The following is a 26705-nucleotide window of genomic DNA, read 5'->3' on the forward strand; positions in this document are numbered from 1 at the left end:
GTTGGAGCAAAATCAGTCGCGCTGGCGTCGTTGGCGTCGCGCGGCGCGTCACTCTGCGTCACGGCTCTTCTGGCGTCACCACGACTAACATCACAACCCGCACGATCCTAAACAACCAGAGGAGACAGAGAGCCCGAGACAGTCGTAACGGTTTAGATGCCGAGGATCTTGGCGACGTAGTCGGCGTCCTTGTCTGTGGCGTGTCAGCGGGCACCTCGACCTCATTCCAACGTCTGCAGCACTCGCTGCGCTCGCTCGCGCTGCTACTCACCACCACGGCCACTGAGGTTGATGAGAATATGCGTGTCCTTGCTCAGCGTAGGCGCGGTACGGATCGCCCAGGCCACAGCGTGCGCCGACTCGAGCGCGGGGATGATGCCCTCGACGTGCGACAGCTCCATGAACGCGTCGAGCGTCTCCTTGTCGCTCGCCGTCTCGTACGTCACACGCCCCGCGTCCTTGAGGTACGAGTGCTGGGGGCCGATGCCGGGGTAGTCGAGGCCCGAGGCGATCGAGTGGACGGCCGAGGGCACGCCCTCCGAGTCCTCGAGCACGTAGCAACGCATGCCGTGGATGACGCCGGGCTTGCCCTTTGTGAGCGTGGCGGCGTGCTGGCCGACGACGTCGAGCGACTTGCCGGCCGGCTCGACGCCGACAATCTTGACGTCGGCGTCGTTGAGGAACGCGGTGAACAGGCCGATGGCGTTGGACCCGCCGCCGACACACGCGGCCACGACGTCGGGCAGCTTGCCGTGCGTCGCCTGGAACTGCTCGCGCGCCTCCTTGCCGACAATCGACTGGAAGTCGCGCACCATGCTGCGGGTGTGAGCGGGCGGTGCATGGCATCACACTCACCGAGGGAAGGGGTCGGGACCGACAATCGAGCCAATGGCGTAGAAGTAGTCCTCGGGGTTCTTGAGGTACTCCTCGAACGCGTTATCGACGGCCTCCTTGAGCGTCGCCTGGCCGCGCGTGACGGGGACGAGGGTCGCGCCGAGGATGCGGATCTTGGTGGTGTTTGGGTGCTCCTGTGACCTATCAGAAAACAACCCGGGCCCCCCCCACCTTCTCAATGTCCACCTGGCCCATGTGGATCTCGCACGGGATGCCGACGAGCGCGCAGGCCGTAGCCAGCGCAACACCGTGCTGACCGGCGCCAGTCTCGGCGATGACCTTCTTCTTGTTCATAAACTTTGCGAGGAGCGCCTCACCGAGGCAGTGGTTGATCTTGTGCGCGCCAGTGTGGTTGAGGTCCTCGCGCTTGAGGTGGATCTGGGCGCCGCCCAGCTTGTCGCTGAGGCGCTTGGCGTGGAAGATGGGCGAGGGGCGGCCGACGTAGTTTGCGAACAGCGAGTGCAGCTCGTTCTGGAAGTCCTCGCGCTTTGTGATCTCGTCGTAGGCCTTGGAGATGTCGGCCATCGCGGCGGAGAGGTTGGGCGGGATGAAGGCGCCGCCATACTCGCCAAAGTAGCCGTTGGCGTCGGGCATGGGGCCGAGGGTGATGGGCGCGTTGGTCATGATGTGCTGGGCTGGGGGGGGAGCTGGTCGAGGTGAGGAGGAGTGAGAATGCAACAATGCAATAAGTGAAGCAACAGCTCGACCGAACAATGCACCCCTCCCCCCCCCCCCTCTGCCCAGCCCTTCCCGGCCGGTGTGGGGAGCCGAACCCCCCCGCGACGAGTCAGATTTCTGTATCCCGGCAAGCCCCCACAGCCGAAAGTGAGGACGTCGCAAGCCGATTGGGCGGGACACCACTAGGAGATATCCCTGGCGCTCATTTGTCGGGACGCGCAGCGCGCGCACGCACGCGAGCTGCACGGCGGCTGCGGCGGCTGCGGCGGCTGCAGTGCGCAGAGCGTAGCGTAGCCCGTAGCCCGTAGCCCGGTTTCCTAGGCCATGGTCGCCGTCGCCGTCGCCGTCGCCGGGTCCCCGGATCGCCGGGGGTGCGTAGCGGGGCCGGTGGCGCTGCCCAATCGCCTGCCGACGATCGATGGCCGCGGCGCGGCGTCAGGCCGAGCGCCAGACCCCGGAACGCCGGCCCGAAGCCTCGGCGTCGGCGTCGGACCTGTCGCGTGCACGCGCGACACGTCGGATGAACACCGCAGGCACAGGTCAGTACCCATGCCGTTGTCAGTACGACCAGTCCTCGGCTGGATCTGCAATTGCGGGATGCGGGCCCGCTCACGTGGTGTCGATGTCCAACGCGTCGCCGAAGCAGTCGAGTGAACGTGCAACCTCACAGACACCACCACCGCCCACCATGCCAGCGCTCCCCTGGGTCGAGCCAACCCCGGACCCCAGCATCCCCTCGACGTCGGCGCAGACTGAGCCCTCGCCGCCCGAGGACGTCGCGTCCGTCTGCGCCATGTGGATGGACTTCCGCGAGGTCGACCCCAGTGCGCCGGAGCACGCCCCGCCCGCCTGGCACTTTTGCGACAACCGCGCCGACGCGGACGAGTGTCTGGCCCTCGTGTTAGCGGGGAAGAAGCGCGCGACCGCGGCGTCAGCGCACTTCTTCGCCGCGCGCGCAGAGCCGCTCCCCAAGGCAGGCGACCTGAGCGTCGTGACCAACTTTGACGGCGAGGCGGCGTGCGTCCTCCGCACTCTGCGCGTCACGGTGCTGCGCATGGACGAGGTGACGACCGAGATGGCCGCGCTCGAGGGGGAAGGCGACGGGAGCTTGGCGTACTGGCGCGCCGTGCACTGGGCCTACTATGCGCGCGAGCTCGCGGGCACGGGGGTCGAGGTCAGCCGCGCGCTGCAGGTCGTGTTTGAGGAGTTTGAGGTCGTGTGGCCGCTGCCCGAGGAGAGGTGATGTACAAGTGCATATGCTACAAGCCCGCGCTCGCGAGCCACTCGTCGCGCGCCGCCGCCTCGCCGATCCCCCGGGCACCAGCGAGCCGGCGCCACTCGGCCTCACGCGCGAGCGCGTCGGCGCTGCCCGCTGCCCCGAGGACGGTTTGCAGCTCCTCCTCGGTCAGCTCGCCCCCCGCCGCCAGCGCCGCGACGTGCAGCCGCAGCTCGGGCGGCAGGGCGAGGAGGGGGGCTGCCGGTGCCGCTGCGACGCTCGCTCCCCCCCGCCGCCGCCGCGCCCTCGGCACCCCGCCCTCGGGGTACGCGCGCAGCAGCACCCTCGCGGCCACGAGCACGCGGAGCGCCGCGGCGCGCCTCGCCGCCGCCCGCTCGGCCGCGCCGTCTACGAGCCGCGTGAGCCGCTCCAGATGCCCCGGGGACAGCCGGTTCGGAAAGGTACACCGGCACCCGGACCAGAAGGACGAGCAGCAGCCGTACAGGCAAAAGTCGGTCGCGCGCCCCACTGCTTCGAGCGCGGCGATGATCGCGGATTCGTGCGCATGCTTCCTCTGCGAGCGGGACAGGTCGATGGCGAGGCGTTCGAGGCGCGGCGCGCGCGCGAGCAGCGCGACGAGCGCGGCGACTTCGGCGGGGTGGACGGTGGTCTCGACGCCAAGCACGCGGAGGGACGGCAGCGTGAGGCTGTCGAGAAACGCCGCCGTGGCCTCGGCGCGCGGCTGCGCCCAGTCGGCCGTGATGGACAACTCGAGTTCGGTCGCGCGGGATGCGTTGAGCGCCGCGGCCAGCGCGGCGAGGGCGAGATGGTCACCGGGCGGGGGGAGCCCGTCGCTCAGCTCGCCGGTGATAGCTGCCCGGGGTCGTGCGCCCTTGGCCCGCACGTACACCCACGGCGGCGGCAAGGCCGCGAGCGGCGCGAGCGGGTCGCTGTCGGCGCGGTGCCATTCGAGCCAGGGCGGCGGCGCGGACACGCTCAGGCTGAGCGTGACCGCGCCGAGTATGGGCGGACCGGGGCCGGCGTCATCGGCGCTGTCGGGCGCCATGGTGTCGGCATCGGAGGTGTGATGGGCGTTGGGAGAAAGCTGCGCTCGCCGCTCGGCGTCATCGTCGTCCGTCGGACCTCTCCGGGTGGAGGTCGTCCAGCGACCTTCCTCCAGCGTTACTCCGAGACACGCCGCCGCCGCGGCGCCGACGGAGCGAGCGAGCACAACAAGTCTCACTCCGAAACCACCAGCGACGCCGCACGCCCCTGCCACCGCCTCCCCCACACCGGCGGACGGACCACCACCCAGCTGCGCGCCCAGCTGCCCAATCCCACCCTGCCGGCCTGACCATCCGCAGCACCCAGCCACCCCCGATACCACGCTGCACGCGCCGCCCACCGCCCCGCCGCGCTGCACTGACCACACTGCACTCTTGGCGGGCTGGGCGATATCAGCGTCAGCCAGACTGCCAAGCGGCCAAGCGGGCCGGTCTGCGCTCGGGGCGTGTCAAGTGACGACGACGACGCGACCTCCCTCACCATTCTTTATCACGTCTTTTGACACTCCTCGTCTCTCCTCTCACCAGCCCACTCGCCCACCATGGCACTATCACGCCTATCCATGTTCAGCGTGCGCTCGGCCGCCACGACCTCGGCTCCATCCCCCACCATCACCTCGCCCACGGCGTCCACGGCGCCGTCCACCGACTCCGGCTCGGCCCCCGCCATCCCCCGCCTCGACCTCAAAGTCTCCGAGCCCTTCCCCGGCACCGAGTGGCCCGACGACGCGCTCGCCGCCCAGCGCCGCCTCACCGCCGTGGCGAGCGTCGACGCCGCGCCCATCTGGGTGCAGCTGCTCGGCGCGCCGTGGGTCGTCGGGCGCGCGCGGGGGAAGAACGGGCGCGTCGTCCGCCGCATCTCGGGCCAGGGGGTGCGCGTAAGTCTAGCTCGTGGTCGACGTGCTGACCCCCAGGGCCACGACCTCATCCGCCTCGCGCTCCAGCTGTCCAACACGCACATCACGCGCCTGACGTACTGCGCCTGGTCGGCTTCCCCCGCCGCCGCCGACGAGCTCATCATGCGCACGCTGGGCCGGCTCACCTCCCTGCGCACCCTCAACATCCGGCACGCCGGCCCGCAGCGCACCGCCCTCCCCGTGCCGGTGCTCATCGCGCTGCTGCAGGCGCTCCCGCACCTCGAGGTCTTGACGCTCGAGTGCGGCTCCGAGGCCTTCTCCGACCCCCGCTTCCTCGCCGCGCTGCAGGACCGCAGCGTCCGCCTCCAGCGCCTCGAGTGCGGCGCGTACCACGCTACCTCGGCGTGGTCGATCTCGCTCGAGTGCGAGGAGTGCTGGAAACGCGCGGGGCCGAGGACGCTCGACAAGGTCAAGCTCGCACTGGATCGGAACAGGGAGCGGCGGAGGAGAGAGCGTCGCGCCGCGCTTCGTGTGCTCGTCGTCGCGCGCGTGCTGATCCACGCGCGGCCAGAGCCTGGGGTGGAGATGCTGCGCGTGCCGAGCGGTTTGCGGGCGTCGGTTACCCCGCAGATGGTGAGAACGTCTCGGTCGCGCGATACATTGCTCCTTCCGCCGTCGCCGGCGCCATCTCGCGAGATGCTGCTTCTCCCGCCCTCACCTAGCGGGCGGAACAGAGGAAGCGCAACCTCTTCCGTCTCGCACAGCAAGAAGCCCCGGCGCATGTCACTACTCTCCCTCCCGCCAGTCCACTCGCCCTTCGTCGACGCCGACAGGCAAGTCATGTCCGCGCCGTCATCCCCAGTCGCGTGCCAGGCCCCACTGCCCACACTCCAACCCCCGCCACTGCGGAAATCCAAGTCGTCGATCGGGTTCAAGGTCAGCAGCGCGTTCAACAAGGTCAAGACGCTGGTCACGCGGGCGCCCAAGGCCGAGCCGATACCGACCCCAGCCTCCAGCCGCGAAGACTCGCCCCTCGCCCCCTCGTCCCTCCTCCGCCTCCCAGCGTCGGTCCGCTTCCGCATCGCGCGACACGTCGCCGACGTCTCGCATCTCGACGCGGGCAGACTTACTAGACTGTCACGATACGCCGCCGACCGAACGTCGCTAGGCCGCATCGCGCACGCCGTGGGCCACGCCGCAGAGTGGGAGGTGCCCGAGGCACAGATCCGCGATGACTGGCTCGCTTGCGGTGGCTTCTGATGCATAGTTGGTATGGACCATTAGATATGTACCATGTAGGCAGCGTAGACGACGATTGTAATGTCACGGGCGATGGGTGGGTTGACGGTGGTGGCAGTGGCCGGGCCTGGCCACTGCCCCACTGACGCGCCTGCCCTTTTGTCTTCCTTCCTCGTTGAGTCTCCTTCTCCTTCCTCCCACTCGTCCACCTCGACTCTACACTACACTCGTTTGACCCACCCCCCCACACTCGTTTGACCTACATACCACTGCCCTATCTAATATACCCCCCCTCCCCTGTCTAATCGTGCCGTGGTCCCCCTCGCCACCCATGGTCACTCTCACCCCTGTCTCGTCGCCTGCGCGCGCCGCCGCGGGCCTCTCGCGCGCCGCCTTCTCCCCTGCTCCCACTGCTTCGCCCCTCAAGCGCACTCGTGCTCGGTTGCCCGCCCCGCCGTCGCCGTTCAAGCCGTCGGCGCCCATCTTCCAGCTCAACCTGCGCCCAAGTGCCAGCGCCCGCGGGCTGCGCGAGCTCGCCGAGGCCAAGCCAGGTGAGGGAAGGCAGCCGCCCACCGAGCTGACACTAGGCGTCGACCTCTCGGTAGTAGTAACCGCGCCTCTCGACGGCCTGCAGTGGTCGTACGACGTCGACGACCCCGACCCGCTCACGCGCATCAAGCTCGCGGCCCAGCGCGCCGGGTTCATGGTCGTGCGCCACCGCCACCGTAGCTCGCGCCGCGCGACCATGGAGATCAAGGCCGTGCCCCGGGCCGTGAGTAGTCAGTACGTGCGGTAGCTGACGCCAGGAGGAGATGAATGCCCTCATCCCCACCCTCGTCGAGATTCTCAACACGCTCCCCCCGCTCTGCGACCTCGCGGTTACGCTATGCGATGCCCCACGCAAGGCGGCGCCACTGTCTCCGAGCCCCAAGCCGATCCCCGAGACGTTCTACGTCGCGTCGTTCCTAGCCGACCTCGCGGTGCCCACGCTCACCTCGCTGTCGCTCGTGAGCAATGAAGAGTCGACTGCGGCGACGGCGCTGGCGGGCTTCCTCGCGTCGCCGTCCGGCGCCAAGCTCCGCCGCCTCCGCGTCGACGCCAAGTGGTTTGGCGCCGAGGAGGTCGCCCGTATCGTCGATGCCGTCGAGGCATACAACGTGCCGATCACGCGCCTCTGCGTCCGCGGCTGCTGGTTCCGCGACTCGTCGTGCGTGTGCGAGCGCGACGTCCTCCAGCCGTTCGACTACCGCGCGTTAATCAACATGCTCACCACGGGCCAGCTAGGACGTATCCCAATGGTCATTCTCCGCAACTCTCTCAAGTTCAACCCGCGCATCCCCGCGGTCATGCGCCTGCTGGTCATGGCGCGTGTGCTGCTGCGTGCGATCCGCCCCCCGCGTATCCTCTGGCCGAGCCGGTCGTTCAACGCGCTCCGTGATCTGTTCCACAACCCCAACCCCGTCAAGGAGGAGCACAACCGCCTCGTGCGCTCTCCTAGCCACTTTGACTTCAAGGCCATTGAGCAGGCTCCGCCTGGCCTCAGGTCGCCTGATGGCAAGATCCGCCGCAAGCCATCCCCGTCGCGCCTCATTCCCAAGTCGCACATCCTCAAGCTGCCGGCCGAGCTGCGCCTCAAGATTGCGTACCTCGCGCTCGACGACGATGACCGCGCCGCGTTGTCGTGGAAGCAGGCTCAGCGCGTCGGCAAGCACGCCGAGGACGTTGGGAGCCTGCGCCGGCTTGCGAGTGCGTTCAAGGAGGCCGAGCGCGAGCGCATGGCCGAGATGCTGGTGCTGGACGAGTGGCTCGGCGGGTGGCTGCTGTAGCGGTGCCCACCGTCAACGGCTGTCGCTGAGGAATGTGGCGGCGGTGATCAGCCTGCGCGCTGATACTGCGGCGGAATGTTGTTACGGCCGGCCGGCCGGCTTTGCCGGACGAGGGCCGGGCGGGGCGGGCGAGGGGGCGTGCGTGTGCGTCGCGCCGCTCCGCGCTATGCGGCATGTTTGTTGCATGTGGGTGCTGGCGTATTAATAGTTGTCTGGGTTGTTTGTAGCAGTTGCCTTGATACACGATGCACGCGTGGAGATGGAGTTGGAGATTGTGGGAATTGTGGGGGCTGAGTAAGTTGGGCGCAGCGAGTGGCTGGGATGGAGTCGTGGTACATAGAGTGAGTGTGGGGCCGACAGGCAAAGCCAAGCAAGGTTGAACTGTGTGTGAGAGCTTGCAGTCTTGGCGGCGGGACATTTTGCCCATTCGAGCAAAGTCAGTCTCGTTGACGGCATGTGGCGGCGGGCGAGGAGAGCTCTCACATGACGGCCAGCCAGCAGGCGACTCCTGAACAGGCCATTTGCAGCCCGTGGGATGGGGCGGATGCATGAATGCAAGCCTTCAAGCCGCTGACGACGGCGAGAGGAGGAGGGGGATGATGCATGCCAGGAGCCGCAGGGATGCTTTGCCCGCTCACCCCGACCCGCCCCTGCATCGCTCATGCCCCCGCCGCCGCCGCCGTTGCCGTCCGCCGCCGCCAACCTGAAACCGCAGCCCTGGTACCGCCACAGGCCGTTGCCGCCAAGCTGCTGTGCGGGGGGAGGGGACGGCGACGACGGTGGCGGCGACGGAGCGACGCCGACGCCGGCAGCGCTTTTCATGCATATGGGTGGTGCGACATTGCTTTGTTATCATCGCCTCGCTGTCTCAAGTGACCTGCTCGTCCTCGCCCACCCCCCTCCCGCACTTAGCGTCCATCGCCTCCCTCGCCGTCTTTCCCAACCTCCCAGCGCGTTCGACTCGTCTGCACACTCTGCACACTACACTCTGAAACAGACACTCAAGCTTATCCCGACCCACCCCCGCCCCCGCGCGCGCGCCGACTCCCACGGGTACCTTGCTTGGCAACCGTCCCTCCGACGCTCCTTTATATCCCCCATCGCACACCACATCACACTCGCTCATCCCCCACCTTCGGCGACACCACAATGGCCGCCCTCCTCGGCCAGGCGGCGTATCCCCTCCTCCCGGCGCTCCGCCACCGCCCAAGCCTCACGAGCAAGGGCAAGGCGCGGACCGGTGCGAGTGAGTCGGCGGCCCTTCCCTCCGAGCTAAGCTGACCCCGCCAGAAGTCAAAGTCATAGCCAAGGCGATAGGCCCGGCCGCCGGCCTAGCCTGGGACTTTGCGCCGCGCGCCCCGCCGTCGACGTGCTCGAGCCCCGACCCCCGCTCGTCGAGCAGCAGCAGCAGCCGCGCGAGCTTATCCACCACCTGGTCGTCTGCGTCGTCGGACAACAACTCGGACAGCGCGGCGCCGCTGCGCCACCTCGCCGCGCTCGACGAGTACGCCGGGTTCAATGCCCAGACGGTGAACGGGCGCCGGCCGGTCGTCAACGTCACGGCGCATGCTATGGGGGTGAGTGGGTTCTGGGCAGGGAGGGAGGGTGGAGGGGGTGTCTTGGCCGGGGACGGAGGTGCGGTGGAGGGGTGGGGGGAAGGTGTCTTCCTCGGCCTCGCCGCGCACCGTTTCTCGAGTGTAGCAGCATGCGTCGGCTCGCTGCCACCGGACGTCGGCACACAGCCCATGTCTGAAGGCAGCGAGCAAACCTCCGGTGGCAGGCCAGTGCCTGACCACCCCGGCGCCAAGACCCTCGCGTGCGACTCCGTGCGACTCGGGCCGCAACTCACGCAGCCCAGAGCAACGACCTCGACAACCTCGTGCACATGCTCAACCAGCCCGGCGTCGCCGCACTCGAAGTCAGCTTCAAGGCCGTCGGCACATCCGCAAACTATGGCCGCCAGTTCCTAGACGCACTCGCAGTCCCACACCTCGTCTCGCTCACACTACGGCCCGACCGCCGCTGGAGCACCATCGCAGCCATCGACGACTACCTGCGCTCGGACCGCTCTGCGGGGCTGCAGCGGCTCCGCATCTACGCCCCGTGGCTGGGGCACCAGCACCTCCGCGCGCTCATCACAGCCGCCGAGGAGGGCGCGGCCGGCCGCACGCTCACTACGCTGTGTCTCCGCGGGTGCTGGGTCTACGGCGACCCGTGCATGTGCGACACGATCCGCAAGCCGAGCGCGGCCGAGGTGCGCCAGGACCCGCGCTTCGGCCCGTCTGCGGGCGAGCTCGCGCGCATCGGCCCCGTGGTCCAGCGCAACCGCTACTACGCGGCTAGGGTGCGCCGCTCGGCCCTCAAGATGCTCGTGGTTTCGAGGATCCTGCTGGACGCGAGGCCGGCGCCGGTGCAGAGTGCGCCGCCCCCGCCGCCGTCGGCATTTGCAAAGAAGCCGGGGAAACTCAAGCGCATGTTCAGCTCGGGCTCGTTAAGCAAGGCGGCGGGGAGTGCCATGACTTCGGGGTCGTTTGGCAAGGCGGCGGGCTCGGGCTCGCTCAGCGCCCTGTCCGGGTCGTGGGGCAAGTCGATGACGCGCAGCCCCAGCGGGCTGCGCAAGGCGATCCCGCTGTTCGGCGCGGTGACGCCGCCCAAGCCGCTCCTCCCGCCGATCCTCCGCCTGCCCGCCGAGCTCCGCCTGCGCATTGCCGCGCTGGCTGCCGACGAGCCGGCCATGCTGAGCGCCGAGCAGGCCAACCGCGTGGCCAAGCTCGCCGAGGACCCGGGCAGCCTCGCGCGGATCGCCGGCGCGCTCCGGACGTCGGTCGCCGAGGGCGTGGCCGAGGAGAGCGCGCGCGACGAGTGGCTCGCGTGCGGCGGCTTCACCTATGACTTGTAGCGCGGCGTAGGCCAGCATAGTGTGTAGTATGTGTACACCATGATTGTAGGACATTACTGTAGTATAGACAAGCATGGCATGTTGCGTGTGGCTGCGTCTATGGGGCGTCTATAATGCGTCTATGGGGTGGGTGGGGTAGCGTCACTCGACATGGAACCCGCCGGCCGCGAGCCAGCGGTCCATGATGTCGGCGAAGGTGGGTGTGCTAACGGTGCGGAGCCGCATCGCGGCGATCCGCTGCGCGATCGCCGCCTCGGGGTGCGCGTTGGCCGCGTCAGCAAGCAGCGTGGCGTACGCGTCGGGCGGGACGTGCTCCCCGCCGACCTTGCGCGGGGCCTGGGCGTCGGCCACGGCGGCCGCGAGCGCCGCCAGCGCGGTGGGGCTCGCGGCGTGAGCGCACAGCCTTGCGAGCTGCGGGTCGGAGAGCAGGGGCTCGGAGGCGGCGTATCTCAGCACCTCGGCGAGCACGTGGCGCGGGAGCGCGAGCACGGGGAAGGCGGCGTCGGCGTGCGTCGCCGGCCAGGCGCGGAGGAGCACCCTCGCTGGCACGAGCACCTGCGCGGCCGTGCGCCTCAGCGCGCGCCCCATCTCGGCGTTGCGCCACGTGATGGCCGGGAGGCGGGCGACGACGGCCGAGGGCGCGTACCACCCCCCGCCGGCGCGTGTGGGGGGGACAAACTCGCCCTCCCACCCCTCGGCGCCGGCTATGCGCAGGGAGGAGACGCGGCCAGTCTCCGCCGCCGCGTCGAGGAGCGGCGCGAGGTCGACTGGGCTGAGGAGGTGCACCCGGGCCACGGGGACGCGGGCGACGAGGGCTGCGAGCGCGGCTGCGGCGGGGGGCTCGGGGGAGGGCTCGGCGTGGAGCACTAGCGCGTGGAGCGTGGAGATGTGGAGCGCGGAGACGAGGTGCGCGAGCGCGCCGGGCGGCGTGGCGGGGGAGACGCCGGGCTGGTGCAGGCGCACCACGAGCTCGTGTACCCTGCTCGCGTTGAGCGCGGCGATGAGGGGGTCGAGGTCGGCGGGCTGGGGCCGGCGTCAGCGGGCTTGGGCGGAGTGGGGGGAGGCTCACGCTGCTCCACCTCGCCCGTAGTGCCAAGAACGGGCGCTCGGGGTGCGCCAACAGCCCCCACGCGAGGTCGTGCCCGTGCTCGTCGGCGGTATAAATCTCAGGCTGGGCAGCGACGAGGGCCTCGAGCGGGCCTAGCGGCGGGGTCGGCGGCGGCGCCGCAAAGGTCGCGGCCAGGGCGTCGTGCGCCGGCGTCGCGTAGAGCTCGAGCACGCCTGGGGCGGGGTCAGCGGTGCGGCGGGCGCGGCGTACAGTACGGCGCGGGGGTCGACGGGCCGGCGTCGGCGGGGTGCGTGCTCATCGCTGGGGACGAGATGAAAAGTCGAGTGACGAGGAGCGACAGCGAGATAAGGCGGTGACGCCGGCTCGCTCGGCTCGGCCCCGGCATCGTGGCATCGGCCCGACATTGACAACGATACATTTCTTCCAACTCTACATCTCTACGCTGCCACAGGCCTCGTGGCCCCCTCACACACCTCGCTCGGAACCCCCGCACACCCCCGCCCCTCAAGCACGAGCGGGCGCGCGGCGGCGGACCTACCGGCCGACATGCTCCCCGCTGCCTGCGCCGCCGGCAGCCCGCGGTCCCACCAGAACCCGCCGCTGGCGAGGTACGACCCCATGGCGGCGCCGAACGCGGCCCTGGCCTCGGGCGAGGACGCGCTCGTCTGCATCGGGGCCGAGCTGGGCCCGGGCGCGTCGGGGTCGGCGGGGTCCGTCTTGTCCACCGACTCGAGCTTCACCGCGCCCATGCGCGAGCCGGCGAGACGGCCCACCTCGTCCCTCCGCGCGAGGCGGCACAGCGCCGCGAGCTGCGCGTCGGACAGCGCGTCGCCCGCGCACGCTCGCACCACGTCGAACAAGATCTCCGCCGGGAGCTGGGCGATGCTGGGCCCCTTACCCGCCGCCCGCGCGTTGAGGAGGACCCGCGCCGGCGTGAGTGCGGCCCTTGCGGCCCTGCGTACCCGCCCACTCGCGGCCCCCCTCGCCTGCAGCACCCTGTCGATCTCGTCGACGACCGGCTTGGCGGGGTCCGGCGGGGCCGCCATGCGCGCAAACCACGCGCACGCGCAGCACCCGTACTCGCTCCACTCGTCCCACGCGCCGAGTTTCCTCCCGCCGAGGGACAGGCGCTCGAGGGCTGCCGGGCGGCGCTTGATCGCGTCGAGCAGGGGCGTGAGGGTGTCCACCGTGCGGAGGTAGGGGCTGAGCGTGAGCTCTTGCAGGCCGGCGCTGGCCTTGCTGCCGAGGAACGCGGCCAACGGGGCAGAGGGCACCTGCTGCCCTGATTGGAGGTAGATCGCGCGCAGGGAGCGGAGGCGCAGCCGCGCGAAGAGACGCGTGAGGATTGCTTCGAGCGCCTTGGAGGGGCAGTAGCAGGCAGATACTTGCGTCGTGCTCTCCCCGTCGGCGAGGAGCACAACTCGCCGGATGTGCACGCTCAGCTCGGTCACGCAGCTGGCGTTGAGCGCGTCGATGAGTGCGTCGAGCTCGGGCGACTGGTCGACGCGCCGCGCGAGGAGCGTCAGCGCGTGCCCCGGCGCCGGGGGGTGCCGCCACACCCACGCGCCACTCACGTCTTCGAACGTCGCGCGGACTCCGGTGGCCGTCTTGCCCTCTTCCACGGGGCTGAGGCGCACCCACGCGGCCGTGGTCGCCTCGTCGACGAGGGCGATGTTGTCCGCTGCGGCGATGAGGGAGGCCAGCGGGCGGCCGGCGCACAGCTCCCACGCGCCGGCCTCGACCGCCACCACCGACGCCTCGTACATGTAGCTGTAGGGGGGTGCGTCCATCGTGTCGAGTGTGCGGCGTGCTTGCATGCATGCACCGCGCAGCTTAAGTAGCCGTCTGCCCACACCCACGCACGACGCACCCGCCCGGTCGAATCGTCACGTCATGCCACTTTGGCGCGGGGTGATAATCACGCGTGGTGGCGACTGCAAAGGTCCTCATCGGCGTCGTTATCGGGAGGGTTGGGCGAGGGTGGCCGAGGGCTGGCCTCGGCGCCTGCTGGGGCTGCTGGGGCCGGCGCATGACGTTGTGCATGGCGGCGCCGTCCCGAGCCGCCCGGCTACATGCATGCGGCGACGCCAGACGGCGGAGGGTGCTCCCCCACCACGTCTTCACCCCGTCCCCACCCTACCCACGACCCACACAACCATACAACCATACATACACCCGATGCAATGCCCCACTACCGCCCCCACTCGACGAGCACCGCCGGCCCCGCGGCGCACTTGACAACCGGCACGAACGGGCACACGCCCGGTATCGCCCTCCGCTCCGGCACCGCCAGCGCGCCCTCGCTGCGGAACGCGCCGACCGCCGCGTCCATCGCCGCGCCGAACGCCTCGTCGCCCACCCTCCCGACCGGCCCAGCAGCCAGCGTACACAACCGCGCGAGCTGCGCTGCCGCCAACGCGCCGGGGTCGCGCGTGGCAAAGCGCACGATGTGTGCCCTAACCTCGGGGGGCAGGCTGCCCAGCGCGCCGCCCCGCGAGCGCAGCACCACTCGTGCCGGGACGAGCGCGGCCCTCACCGCCGCGCGGACGCGCTCGTGCGCCCTCCCCCTCGCTTCTAGCAGCGCCGCCAGCTCGGCCAGCGGCCGCTCGGCCGGGTCAGGCCTGACAGCAGGGGGGAGGAAGCACCCGCCGCTCACTCTGGGCGGGGGGAGCCGCCTGTGCCCGAGCCTCATGGAGGCGAGCGCGTGCGGCGCGGCCCGTAGCGCCACCAGGAGGGGGCCGACGCGGTCCAGCGTCGCGGGGTAATGTGACAGTGTGAGGCTCTCGAGCGTCGGCGTCCCGGCCAGCAGGGAGGCCAGCGCGGCAGGGGCCGGCGCGACCCCGTCGTGGAGTGTCAGCCGGCGGAGGGGGCAGCGCAAGCCCGCGAGGAGGAAGCCGAGCGCCGGCGCGTGCGTGCCCCGGTCGGGTGCGAGGTCGGTGAGCAGGTCGACGTCGAGCTTGGCCACGGCGCTGGCGTTGAGCGCGGCGAGGAGGGGGGCGAGGTCGGCTGGCTGGGCGAGTTAGAGCCGAAGCGAAGCACCAGCGCCGACTCACCACCGCCCACTTGACGGCTAGCGCGAGCGAGTCGCCCCGCCCCGGCGGCACCTCGACCACGCTCACCCCCCGCGCGCTGTGCGCCAGCCGCCGCAGCGCGCCGAGCGGGTCGCCTGCGCTCGGGGACAGCGACGCCGCCGCCGCTGCGATGATGAGCGCCTCGTGCCGGTGCGCTGGGGTCAGCTCTGTAGACGAACACACGCACGAGTCTGGTCGAAGAGCGCGTCCATGGTGTGATGTGTCAAGTGTGATGCGAGATGCGTTGTCACTTGTCGCCTGCCGCTGCCCGCTGCCGCCGCTGCCGTCGTCGTCCTTGGTCACGCCGGTGACGTGCCGAGCCGGAGCCGTTTGCCACCCAACCGGAACTATATGGAGCCCCGCGTCGCCGTTGTTGTGGGGTTCCGTTGCTTGTGACCTCCCCCCCCCCCCCTTGCTTCCCTCTTGTACCATGCTGCACCCCCCCCTCTATCTTACGGTATATGCATGCAGTGGATGTACATTTACACGGCCGCCCTTCTACTCGGCCGTGTGTGTTGCTTCTTGAATCTGGGTGGCGCCCGCCCGCTACGCCTTGCCGAACCCGCTCGTCTCGGTGACGGCAAACAGCAGCTTCTCGCGCAGCTGCTCGTACGACGCATACTTGGGCAGTAACAGCAGGTTGAAACACGTAGACGCCTGGGGGAGGATGCCCTCCTTGCCGTAGAGCTAGATGCGTCAGTACATGATCCTAACCAATCCCGCTCTACTCACACGCTGGATCTGGAACGGCTGCGTGCCACTGCTACCCTGCAGCTGGCTGAAGCCGCCAAGCGGCACACGACTCGACGACGTGACAAACATGAGGAAGCGCGAGCGCTCCTCCTGCGAGAAGCTACGCACGGCGCGCCAGAACCACGAGATCTCGGGGTCGCTGCCCTTCCAGCCGCTCATCTGCGTCGAGTTCTTGAGCTCGTCGACGTCAATCGTCGTGATACCAGAAATGAGCAGCTCGAGCTGGTCGGGCTCAAAGATCTGGATCAACTGGCGAGGAATGACCCTGGGGGGGTTAGCGCTGCCTAGACTCGGTCAACTCACTCGTAGAAGCCCGACAGGAACGCGTTCATCTGGTCCTTGGTCGAGTTCTCGAGGCGGTAGGCGCACAACAGGCTGATGTACTCGGCCTTGTTCTCCTCGGTCACCTCAATCTTCGCACCACCCTCCTTGAGCTCGACAACCTTCTTCTCGCCAAACGAGTCGTCCTCGATGGTAAACTCCTGGTCAATGACACCGGTAATGTCATTGTCCAGCATCCACTGGAGCGACTTGTGGTACTCGGGGTCGATCGACTCGAGGTCGCGCATGTCGACAGAACGCCCAAGGATCTGCTTGTAGAACGCACGGCTGAAGTAGGCATCGAGAAGACGGCCGTCGTAGATCGCCTTGCCGATGATGCGTCCGACAAACTTGAACCACGACAAGTGGTTGTCGACAGCCTGTGATGAGTGCTTGTTTGGCTGGTACGTCTGCTTGTCCGCCGCGCATGGCTCGAACAGGGCGACATCGGGGTCGAAGATCTGCTGAGCAAGCACACTGTACCACTCGCGAGTGACACCGCCAGCGTCGACACCATCCTCGTTGATGAACCGCACGTTGATCTTGCCAAACTTGAACTCGTCGCCGCCGCGGTGAACAAGCGCGCGGTACGAGTCCTCGAGGACGTACTGGCGCCGCACGTTGAGGTGGATGCTCTGGTACGACAGCTGCTCGCGCTTGCGCTTAAGCTTGAGGAAGAACCAGTTGCGCTTGTTGTCAAACTCAAGAACGCGGGGGTTGGCCACAAGTAGAGAGAACGACCCGCTCATCAACGACGGGTTGTTGCGAACAATCGCGTTCAGCACCTTGCGGTGCGTGGTGGTGAACTGCAGGAAGAGGTCGTTCGGAGGAGGCGTCGTAGGCGACAGCATGGGCGACATGACAACGTCCTGCGCCTGGGCAGGGCGAGTGTGCTTGCAGACAACCATGAGGGCTTCGACCAGTGGAAGAAGCACAGCAGCAATCTGGTCGGTGCTGTCGCGCGCCTCGGCCAGAGTGAGACAGTCGCCGAGCTGCTTCCACATGCTGGCAAAGTCGAACGACGAGAAGATCTCGCGCGCCTGAGCTTCGTCATCCTTCTCCTGCTCCTTGGACTCGCCCGCTTTGGTGTTGTAGAGGTAGTCGATCGTCTTGAGGAGGCGGAGTAGCTGCGCTTGGGACGAGCTGGCAGGGGAGAACTTGGTGAGCGTGACGCTGTCAAGCTCATGGTCCTTGTTGGCAAGCACGGTCCCAAGCTCGCGGAGTTCGTCCTGGATCGTGACACCGAGCTGTTGCGAACGCGAGCACAGCTCAGACACGATGACCGCCTTGGCGTCAGGAACGCAAGAAAGGTTCTGCAGGACGATGAGGGTGTGCGTAAACGTGCGGCTCGAACAGTCGCCAATGGTGAGGCAGTTGACGACAAGACGGAGGACGTTGGGGGGAATGACCGGCGCCTTGAGGGTAGCCTTGTCGGACGAGGTCGTCGCGGGCACAACAGCGGCAGTCGACGTGGTGGCATCGGCTGCTGCGGAGGTAGTCGGGGCGCTGCTTTCGGCGCCCTCGGTGGCAGCCGTGGCTGCAGGAGGAGCCGCAGACGCGGCCTCAATGGCCTTTGGCGCGCCCTCAGCATCAGCCGTAGCCGGCGTCGCCTGGAGGCTAGCCAACGGCTTGGTGATCGCCGCCAGGAGGCTGGTAAGCGACTCCATCATGCCTGGAGTCTTGAGCATATTAGGCCGGTCGAGGAGGCCGATGAGAATGACAATGGGGAACTTGGTCTGCGGGAGGTACTTCTCCTTGCCCTTGCCCTTCTTGGCCGCGAGCTTCTTGAGACCAACCGGCTGCTCATGCTCAGTGAGGAAGTAGGTGACCGCCTGCGAGTTGGCGCCGACAATGAACGACAGAGCCTCGAAGCAACGCTGTGCGATGAAGGTCGGGATGTGGTCGCTCTGAAGGTGACTGAACAGACCAGCAGTCACCGGAGGAGCGGCAGCCGGGGTTTCGACAGCCTTGCCCTTCGGAGTCTGCGTGGCCTTCGGTGTCGCCAGACCACGGAGCGACATCTGCTGGAAGCTGCGGTCGACGGCAGGGAGGTCGCCCGATCCATCCTGCACAATGGACAGGAGCAAATTGAGGAGGTCCGCACGGGTCTTCGAGTTTTCGCAGAGGTTGACCAGTGTGCGGAGGAGGTAGCCCTTGCGGATAGCCTCGGGGAAGAACAGAAGGCGGACAAGGGAGGCAACACCTGGTCTCTCGAGGAGCTGGATAGCGTCACGCTTGGGCTTGCTTGAGGATGAACCACTAGCAGCGAGGGCATTTGCGCCAGGGACACCACCTCTGGAGAACATGTTGACCAGCTGGCTGTTGTTGAGGATGTTGCGGAAATCGGGCTCAATATCGAACAGAGCTCCGCCGCCAACAGGCAGGGGAAGCCCGCCAGGTGCGTTGAGGCTTCCAAGGTTCATTCTCTGGTGCTGGGCCGCAGCGACAGCCTGTGCAGCCGCCGAGGCTTGGGCAGCTGCAGCAGCCTGGTTGTTACGGCGGGCAGTCTCCATCGTCTCCTGCATGATGACCTCCGCACGGATGTCGGGTGGCAGAGCATCGAGGAACTCTGGGTTGATCTGAGATGACGATGCCGGCTCGTTGGCAGGCGGGCGGGTGAGGCGGCTCTGCTCGCGGCGGTGCTGCTCGACCACGTCTGCACGCATGTCGTCCGGTAGAGCGTTGAGGAACTCGGGGTCGATGCCGGTGTCGGTGATATCGACCTCTTCGCCGTGAATGGTGACGGTAATCCGAGGCCCATCGTCGACGACCTCTTCGTCCTCGTCTCCGGCCTCATCGTCGTCGTCATCCTCCTCCTCGTCCGTGTCTCCCAGCTCAGCTACATTACTTGCAGAGGTAGGCGCATACTCACCCATGTCGACATCGTCGTCATCGTCGTCCTCATCCTCGTCGTCGTCAAGCTGAACAGCCGTCAGAGGCCTCGAGTCTGGGAGGTCCACTGAAGCAGCCAACGCCTGCTCCTCCTCGCGCTTCTTGGCCGCCGCCTCGGCCTCCTTGGCCTCGTTCTGGCGCTGGCGCTCTGCCTCCTCATCGGCGGCCTTACGCGCAGCCGGCAGTAGGCGGTTGATGAGATGGATAACGAGGCGCGCCAGCTGCTCAGGCGATGCGTAGGGGAAGATGTTCTGCTCCTCGAGCCAGCGTTGGAGGGTAGGGCGAGGCTTGTACTCGGACTGGATCTCTTCGGCGCTAGCAGGAAGCTGGCGATGCGATGGTGGGGGCACGCTGAAGGAGCGCCCTCCAATGGACAGCCCAAAGCCGCCGTCGTGGCGCTGAGCGAGGTCGACGCGGATAGCATCAGCACCCGCGTGGCGGCTCTGGTTGACGACGCTCTCCAGGAACTGCACGGCCTGCGGACCGCCAAGTCCTTCAATGGACGCAATGAGGTCATTCAGGCTGGACAAGTTGCCGAAGGGGTTGTGGGGGCTGCGGCCAGGAACTGCCTGTCCGCGAGCGCCAGCTAACAAGGGGTGCTGAGTGTAGTCTGCCGTGCTGCGAGAAGGCAGGCCGAATAATGATGAGGCTGCGCCATCGACGTCTTCAACCGTTAGCAGCTTCCTAATCCGAGTGTGTAGGACTCACCCATGAGACGAGAGCGGCGGGACAGGTCTGATGGACGAGGTGCCTGCTCTTGCCATCCCCAGTGGCCCGAGTTGTCACCAGGACCGTTGGACATGACAGAGGGGCGACCGTCATTCATGACGTCAAACCCTTCACTGCTGTCGAGGCTAATTGTTGGTGTCAGTGATGCCCCTCGCGCCGTGCCAGAGACGTACCCCATATCGTCCTCGTCAAAGTCCTCGAGCTCATCTTCTTCCACAATGTCGAGTCCGGCATGGAAGTCTTCTGGCATTAGCAGCGCCTCGCGCGTTCAAGACGCACCATTCTCCATGAATCCGTCCTCCTCTTCGTTTTCGGAGTCAAACTCTTCCATGTCGTCCTCGGGCATCTCATCGTGCTGGATGGTGAGCTTCACTCTAGCACAATCAACCCACGTCCCACGCCACTTCAGCGTCGTGGTCCATGTCATGAAGTTCGACGTCGTCTTCGATGTGGACATGGTCGTCCTCGTCGTGCTCATCGCCTTCGTCCTCCGTTGACTATCATATCAGCATCTGGGAGCACGGTCAAAACTCACCCAATCGCCCTCCATGTCACCCCCATCATCTTCGTCGTCTTCATCGTCAGACGGCTCGGTCCCTTCGTCGTCGTCCATGACATCGTCGATCTCGTCACCGAAAGCCTCCATGAGCTCGTCCTCGTCGTCCATTTCGCTGCCGTCGTCATCATCATCGTCGTCGATGTCAATGTCGCCGCCGCCAAGGATGCCGAGGGCAGAGTTGCGGTAAAGATCAGGACCATCGGCCTCGTCCTCATCCGACATGTCGATGTCGGAGGCCTCGTCAGAAGTCGTCTCCTCGTCGTCGTCAGATTCGACTTCCGTGCTGCCTTCGCGCTTCTTGCTTTCAGTCTTGCCCCACTTGATCGAGATCTTGGTGAGGTGCTCAAGAGCCTTGAGGAGAGAGACGAGAACGTTGCGAACATCAGGGTAGTTGAGATCGACCTCGGAGAGCGACGAGGTCATGAGGCCCACAAAGCTCTTCTCCAGCATCGTCTTGGCAATGTGGAGGCTGGACTCGTCACCCTGGCGAGGAACAACAGAGGAGCGAGAAGTAAGAAGTCGGTACACAAGCTCTCCAAGAGCCCATAGTCTGCCGTATCTGGCGTTGGGGTCAGGTGTCGACGAGTAGGTGTCCTTGAACGCCTTCGAGACGCTGTCGAGGACGAGCTTGCGGACAATGACAAGGTCCTCGGGGATATCCTTGAGGTCCGTGGTGCCGACAACGTTGGCGCAGAGGGCAACGATCAGCGAGGTCGACCAGCTTGACAGAGTCAGGCGTCGAGTGGCGTCTGCGTTGCTGGTGCCGCTTGTCTTATCCTGGACATCGGCAAGGGTCGCGGAGCAAACAAGGTCGTTCAGAACCACGGCAATGCCGGATCTGCCCTTGCCGTGTCCGTAAAGGGCGCCGTGGCGAACAGCGGCCATGAAGGCCTTCTTGGCAGAAAAATAGGAGCCAACGAGCTCGGTGATCACCGACAGCACTAGGCCGGCGTAGGTGTAAGCGTCGGTCTCGGTTTCAGACGCCTTGGCATCCGGAGTGTCGGTGGCCTTCTTCCTTCCAGCTTCCTCTTGCTGAATGGTTCGCAGTGCTGTCCCGAGCTCGGAAACAAGGTAGTCCATGACGGGGTGGCTCTCGAAAGAGTCGGCTCCCGATCGCTGGAATGGGTCAGACGAGGCAGGGACTTGGGTCGAGTTGTCGCCCGTGGTGTCCTTGGAGTCCTCGGGCTTCTTGTCTTCGCGCTTGGAGCGGATGTGGTACACTGATGAAACCGGTCCGGGGTCGACGAGCGAACACTCGTCCTCGACGGCGTTCAGGAACGTGCCAGAGTCGCGGTACGCCATCTGACGGAGCTGGCGAGCGAAGTGGTTGACATCGGTCACCTTGTTTCTCGTTGGCGTCATCCACTCGCGAATCTCGCGGCGCATGACGTCGCGCAGCGTGTCAAGGCTGTCGAACGCATGGCGGGTGACCATCGCGAGGTACGGCTGGCAGCCCGCCAAGTTCTTGTTGGGCTGGGTGAAGTTGCTGAGAACTGGGCGAACGACGTCGGCGTTGACCTCAGCAGCGTTGTGACGGGTAAGGACGACAACAAGGCGCATGCAGGACATGAGCTCATCGCGAGTGAGGTCCTTGGCGGTGAGAGTCTTGAGCGCCGTCGCCAAGAGTTGAGCAGGCGCGTCGCCAAAGTCCGCTGTGCGGACAACGGCGTTGGTCGGAGCATCGCCCAACTTGGCTTCTGCCACCGTGTACGTCATGAGGAGGATCGACTCGGCGGCGAGGAGATAGGCCGAGAGCCACTTGGGACGCGGGTCAGTCTCAACTGAAAGAGACATGAGGATGGCGAATGCCCGCTTGCTCTCCTCCACCGGCAAGTCGATCGGTGTGCCTCCTCGCGCAAAGACTGCCAGCAGGCGAAGGCGAGCGGCAATAAACTGGTCGCGATGCGAGTTGTCGACTTGCTTGATCGCCCAGTCGACGCTGTTGATCACGAAAGTCGCACCCTCCACACCGGAGGGGAAGGCAGGAAGGAGGTCAAAGACGAGCTCTTCGACCTCGTCCAGAAGCTGCAAGGCGCGGACAGGCACCTCGGGCTTGCTCTTGGTGCGCAAGGTCTCGAGCTCCTCACGCTGCCTCTCCCAGGCGACAGTAGGGCTGGGGCCCGAGTCGTCCTCCATCTCGACCTCCTTGGATTCCTTGGCCTCTGGCGATGGCTCTGCCGGAGCCTGAGGGGCAGGGCCTGAGCCGGAGGCAATCTGCTCGGGGGGAGTCGAAACCTCTTCGGCGGCGACAGCGGGGGCATCAGAAGCTGCCGCCGCCGACGCCTCTGGAGCAGCAGCAGCATCCGAAGAGGAAGCCTCTGCGGCCGGCGGTGCGGCAGCCGGGGCCGGCGCTGGCTCGTCGATCGGGAAGAGGTGCGGGTTCATGAGAATCAACTCCGTTGCGGCAGTAACGTTGTTTCTGGCGCGGACTAGGGCACGCTCGGCTGCGCTGCGACCGAAGCCCATGTCGACAAGTTGCTGAATCATCGCTGGGTTCGCTACGATCTGTGGTCGTGGGACTGGGGCCTGACGAATAATGGGTTCAGCGGATACTTGAGGGGGTGCGGCCAAGGTTACCTCCATCTCCTCCCCTTTACCAGCCATGAGCTCCAAGAAGGTGGCGACACCGATTCGGAGCACCGGAAGAGGAAGAGTGTGTAACCATGCGGCCATCCAGAAGTGTTGCGCAATCGGGAAGATGTCGAGGCGCAGGCGGACGAACGTGTTGATGGCGGAGAAGCGCTTCTTGCTCGGCAGAGAAAGCTCGCGCTGTTCGATTATGTGCGTCTGCGGGCTCTCCACGAGAGAGCGCGGCGATGAAAAAGACGAAAGCACCGAGAACGCAATGCGAACGCCGCTCACCGCCTGGTTGTACTCCTTGGTTTGTTCCTTGGAGCGAGCATCGGCGGCCATCTGCGGAACGGCATCCATAGCCTCGATGATGCGCTTGGTGTTGTCCAGGAGGACCGTCATGCCATCCTTCTTGTCGAAGGGAATGAACAATGTCGTGGCAAGGTGACCATCGACACCACGCTCTGCAAACAAGTCAGCCCTGTCCAGCCATGGCAGACTAACCATCAAAGAGAAGCATGGTGGCCAAGCCGAGGGCAGCAGTGTCGATAGCCAATGCCTTCTGTGGCACCTCATCAGAGCCTGGAGCGCTGGATCAGCAATGAAACTAGAAGTGGGTACGCAGTACACACATTTCAGATGGCCGATGATAATGTCCGAGATTGCCGAAGCAAGCGGGCCAGCCTCAGCCTTGTGAGAGCTCTCGGGAACACGCTTGTTAAAGATCAAACGGACAGAAACTGAGGGGTCAGCTGGCTCCCGGGGTTGTGCCCACGACGTACGCCTGAAGAACTTGGTGAGGGTCGCGTGCATGCGAGTAACCAGAGTCTGGACCGTTTCGGCTCTGGTCGGGATCTTGTTGGCCTTGTCCGCCTCAGCTGTCGCGGCAGGGCCGACAGTCTGAGTGCTGCTTTCACCCGTCTGCGTCGTAGTCGACACCTCCAGGGACACTGCCGCAGGCTGAGTAGGAGCTGCAGCGTCGGTTGAGCTGGGAACAGCGGGAGGGTCGCCGCTGGGCTGAGCGGGTGCGGTCGACTCGGAAGAGGTGTCGGGAACAATGTCCCTGAAGATAACATGCTCCTGAAGACAGACGCGGTGCAGGAGGCCGAGCTCGGGCACAAAGGAGGAGCCAGAGCTGACGCCGAGAGTCTTGATGAGAGCGGTGCCGCTGCGCTGGCTGCCAACGTTGAGGCTGAGGTACTCTGTGAGGAAGGTCAAGCGCATGGCAAGGCCTGCAGCATTGCGGAATAAATTCGGCTCGCCAGCGGCTGGGGAGTCATTGTCGGCGAGGTGCTCCCATGTCTCACGGGCTTTGGCACTGTCCTTCCACAGCTCTGGAAGAGCCTCAAGCTCCTGGTGGACAGACTTGACGAGGCGCTCGGTCAGAGCAAGATGCTCCTGCTCGCCGACGACACGGAGAAGGGCTGGGAAGGCGTATGCTGCTTCCGTCGAAGAGAACTTGACGGGGATGCAAGGCAGGCTGGCGATGCTGAGAACAAGCTCAATACCACCATCCTTGATGAAATCGCGGCAGATGGCGGCGTTGCGGAGAAGGCCGCTGAGAAGCTTGATGGTGTTTGTGAGTCGCGTGAGAGGCTTGTTGTTGTTCAGACTCTCCTTGTTGTCGACAGACTCGACGTCCATCGCCTCATCGGCGGCAGTTTCGGAAGCATCGACGGCGTACTCGTTGGCCCTCTTCGCAGACGGCTTGAAGTTCTTGCCGTCTTCGATTGTCTCCCGAAGCAGTGCCGTCACCGACTCGAGGACCTTGGACCGAAGAGCCGGGTGGTGACGAACAAGCTCGTCCAGAGCCGCACCGATCGACGTCACATGGTCGCGCTCCGTAGGGTCATCCGTTGACCACGAGATGGCAACTCTTGGGATGTTGGCAATGACATCGAAGTGGTCAAGGGTCTCCTGCAGACCTGCGGCATTGAGACAAATGGCACCGATGGCGTTCGGCATGACGTAGACGATCTCGAACGGCTCGGGCATCTTCTTCTCGAGCTCCGCATAGAGGGTCTGCGGGAGCTGCATCTCTTGGAGAATGCTGAGCGAAGTTGGCTCGTTGTGGATGATGGTCGACATGATGTTGATAGCCAGACCAAAGTTGCGCAGTCCAAACTTGTCAGCGTTGGTGAAGATGCGCTTCAGAGACTTGGGGAGGTCGGTATCAACCACATTGCGGAAACCGTCGGCACCGCCTGTGCTCTGGAGCATGCGGTACAGAGAGCGGAGCTCTGCCTTGAGGGGGTTGGTGGTGAAGGCAATGAGCGAGTCGACACTGACGAGGCCGGTAGGGTCGACTGGAGGGGGCTGTTCTGTGACGGCCTTGACCTCGTCCTTGATCCGGCTAACCAGGACGTTGACACCATCGGCGTTGGTGAATGCCTGCAGGGCAGGCGGGTGGTGGTACACGCCCTGGTCAATGAGCGTGGTGATGCGCGGGATGTACTGCGACCTGCGCATGCCCTTGGCCTGCAGCATCTCCAGCAGAAGGGGGATGAGGCCGGCACCGACAATGAGGTTGCTGTGGAAGGGTAGGCTGATAATGTAGGTAATCAGGCTGAGAAGCGCGTCCACGATGTCCTTGGAAACATCGTCACCGTTGTTGAGCTTGGTGACAATGCTGCGAAGCAGAGTCATGATGATGCCATGGTTGACGTTGGCATTGATGGAGGTGAGGACCTCGGTGCGGTGGTGGCACGCCGAGTCCAATGCGACGAGAGCCGATGCGACGACACTGTCTCCAACATTGCGCCCGGGGACGAGCAGCTCGGCAATCTCGGTGATAAGGTCGGGCTCGTACAGGAAGATGTTCGACTGGACAGCGTCTTGGCTTGAGAAGATGACTGAGGGTTAGCAGACATAACATGGCGGGGACTCACTGTAACAGCCGAGGACAAGAAGACGGCAAGTCAGGAGCTTCCTGCGGGTGTCACGGTCCTTGGAGAGGACGATCAAGCGGACCTTGTTGAGAGCCGCCAGCTGCTCCTCGGCGTCCATCTTGTACTCCTCCGCGAGAGCAGCCAGGCGGTCGAGGTAGTCGTTTGGCATGGTCTCGGCGACGTTGCCTAAATCAACCGTCACCATCGAGCTGTCCAGCACAGGCTGGGTAAGCTTGTTCTGAAGCGGCGTTAAGGCAACGCGCTGCTCCGACTTGGCGTGTGAGAGGGATGGTCTTGTCGGCGTCTCGTGTGGTGCTGCCAGGGGCGCGTGGGTGGCCTTGACTGGCGAAGTGCTGGCGGCAGGGGCAGAGTCCTGTGGGGGGTAGAACTGCAGATGGAGACTGGCGACATCATCCGGAAGCACGAGGTTGTCGGGGTGTGACGCGTACGCGACGAGGTCGACCCCAGCGAGGTGGAACCGGTCCCAGCCTCTGGCGAGCGCGAGGAGACGCTGGCGCAGAATATGGCTGAGCTCGGGCGACGTCGGCATCTGGGAGAGGTACTGCTGCAGAGGTCTCAAGAAGACATACAGGAGCGCCTCGAGGACGTCCAAGTCGCTGGTGAGCAGGAGATCGCCGAGAACCTGAAGTTGTCAGTTAAGACCCTCCACATTCAACCCACCTCGTAGCCGTCAAAGAGCTTGCGGTTGGTGCAGTTCTCCATCAGAAGACGGATGAAGTGCAGAATGGCGAGCACCAGCTCCTTGTCGCGCGGAGTAAACTCGTTGAGCTGAAACTTGCAAGGCTTAGAGCTGCCGGCGCCCAAGCCATAGCTGTCGCGCATGTTGCCGAGAATGGTGATGAACTTCTTGGTGATTGGCACCCAGGCATGCATGTCGCCTCGAGGGAACTGCCATATCTGAACTGGCTCGAGGATGGAAACAAGTTCCTGGTCCTCAGCATCGTTCAGACGCTTGATAAGGGCTTCGACGTCGGGTGGCTGTGGACGTTGAGTGAGGCACGCGAGAACAATCATGAGCCGGTTGGAGGAGCAAAGAGAAGGACATTGTCAGCCCAGGTGTCACGACGAACGCCATATCCATGACTGCTACTCACTGGAGGGACCACCTTGCGGGTAGACTTGCGCCCCTTCATCCTGCCTCGTGTTGCCGTCTATGTG

The 26705-nt window shown here is 65.7% G+C and overlaps 9 protein-coding genes across 9 annotated transcripts; 4 read left to right on the forward strand and 5 right to left on the reverse strand.

The window, feature by feature from the left end:
• Positions 1–152: 152 nt before the first annotated feature.
• On the reverse strand, positions 153–1518 carry TRPB2 (Tryptophan synthase beta chain 2; the record flags this gene model as incomplete). Its single annotated transcript, XM_069348753.1, has 4 exons — positions 153–193; positions 272–816; positions 856–1028; positions 1066–1518. The coding sequence occupies 4 exons, from the start codon at positions 1516–1518 to the stop codon at positions 153–155; spliced, it is 1212 nt and encodes a 403-aa protein (XP_069212297.1).
• Positions 1519–2260: 742 nt separating this feature from the next.
• Positions 2261–2815, forward strand: Q8F55_000098 (uncharacterized protein; the record flags this gene model as incomplete). Its single annotated transcript, XM_069348754.1, has 1 exon — positions 2261–2815. The coding sequence occupies one exon, from the start codon at positions 2261–2263 to the stop codon at positions 2813–2815; it is 555 nt and encodes a 184-aa protein (XP_069212298.1).
• A 16-nt stretch (positions 2816–2831) lies between these two features.
• Q8F55_000099 (uncharacterized protein) lies at positions 2832–3854 on the reverse strand (the record flags this gene model as incomplete). Its single annotated transcript, XM_069348755.1, has 1 exon — positions 2832–3854. One exon carries the CDS (start codon positions 3852–3854, stop codon positions 2832–2834), a length of 1023 nt encoding a protein of 340 aa, XP_069212299.1.
• Positions 3855–4394: 540 nt separating this feature from the next.
• On the forward strand, positions 4395–5969 carry Q8F55_000100 (uncharacterized protein; the record flags this gene model as incomplete). Its single annotated transcript, XM_069348756.1, has 2 exons — positions 4395–4730; positions 4767–5969. The coding sequence occupies 2 exons, from the start codon at positions 4395–4397 to the stop codon at positions 5967–5969; spliced, it is 1539 nt and encodes a 512-aa protein (XP_069212300.1).
• A 310-nt stretch (positions 5970–6279) lies between these two features.
• Positions 6280–7774, forward strand: Q8F55_000101 (uncharacterized protein; the record flags this gene model as incomplete). Its single annotated transcript, XM_069348757.1, has 3 exons — positions 6280–6499; positions 6536–6720; positions 6755–7774. The coding sequence occupies 3 exons, from the start codon at positions 6280–6282 to the stop codon at positions 7772–7774; spliced, it is 1425 nt and encodes a 474-aa protein (XP_069212301.1).
• Positions 7775–8923: 1149 nt separating this feature from the next.
• Positions 8924–10673, forward strand: Q8F55_000102 (uncharacterized protein; the record flags this gene model as incomplete). Its single annotated transcript, XM_069348758.1, has 3 exons — positions 8924–9020; positions 9065–9351; positions 9633–10673. 3 exons carry the CDS (start codon positions 8924–8926, stop codon positions 10671–10673), a joined length of 1425 nt encoding a protein of 474 aa, XP_069212302.1.
• Positions 10674–10814: 141 nt separating this feature from the next.
• Positions 10815–13532, reverse strand: Q8F55_000103 (uncharacterized protein; the record flags this gene model as incomplete). The annotated part of the gene is made up of 4 exons (XM_069348759.1): positions 10815–11696; positions 11743–11954; positions 12281–13238; positions 13317–13532. 4 exons carry the CDS (start codon positions 13530–13532, stop codon positions 10815–10817), a joined length of 2268 nt encoding a protein of 755 aa, XP_069212303.1.
• A 401-nt stretch (positions 13533–13933) lies between these two features.
• On the reverse strand, positions 13934–15025 carry Q8F55_000104 (uncharacterized protein; the record flags this gene model as incomplete). The annotated part of the gene is made up of 3 exons (XM_069348760.1): positions 13934–14752; positions 14796–14968; positions 15001–15025. 3 exons carry the CDS (start codon positions 15023–15025, stop codon positions 13934–13936), a joined length of 1017 nt encoding a protein of 338 aa, XP_069212304.1.
• A 334-nt stretch (positions 15026–15359) lies between these two features.
• TOM1 (E3 ubiquitin-protein ligase tom1) lies at positions 15360–26680 on the reverse strand (the record flags this gene model as incomplete). Its single annotated transcript, XM_069348761.1, has 15 exons — positions 15360–15500; positions 15546–15831; positions 15870–18714; positions 18760–19443; positions 19488–19633; positions 19682–19751; positions 19788–19863; positions 19901–20005; positions 20044–23102; positions 23143–23220; positions 23271–23378; positions 23421–25490; positions 25527–26169; positions 26208–26525; positions 26642–26680. The coding sequence occupies 15 exons, from the start codon at positions 26678–26680 to the stop codon at positions 15360–15362; spliced, it is 10668 nt and encodes a 3555-aa protein (XP_069212305.1).
• Between the last annotated feature and the right edge of the window lie 25 nt (positions 26681–26705).

This window comes from Vanrija albida (genome assembly GCF_041260175.1).
Source record: "Vanrija albida strain AlHP1 chromosome Unknown contig_1, whole genome shotgun sequence".
NCBI lineage: Eukaryota > Fungi > Basidiomycota > Tremellomycetes > Trichosporonales > Trichosporonaceae > Vanrija > Vanrija albida.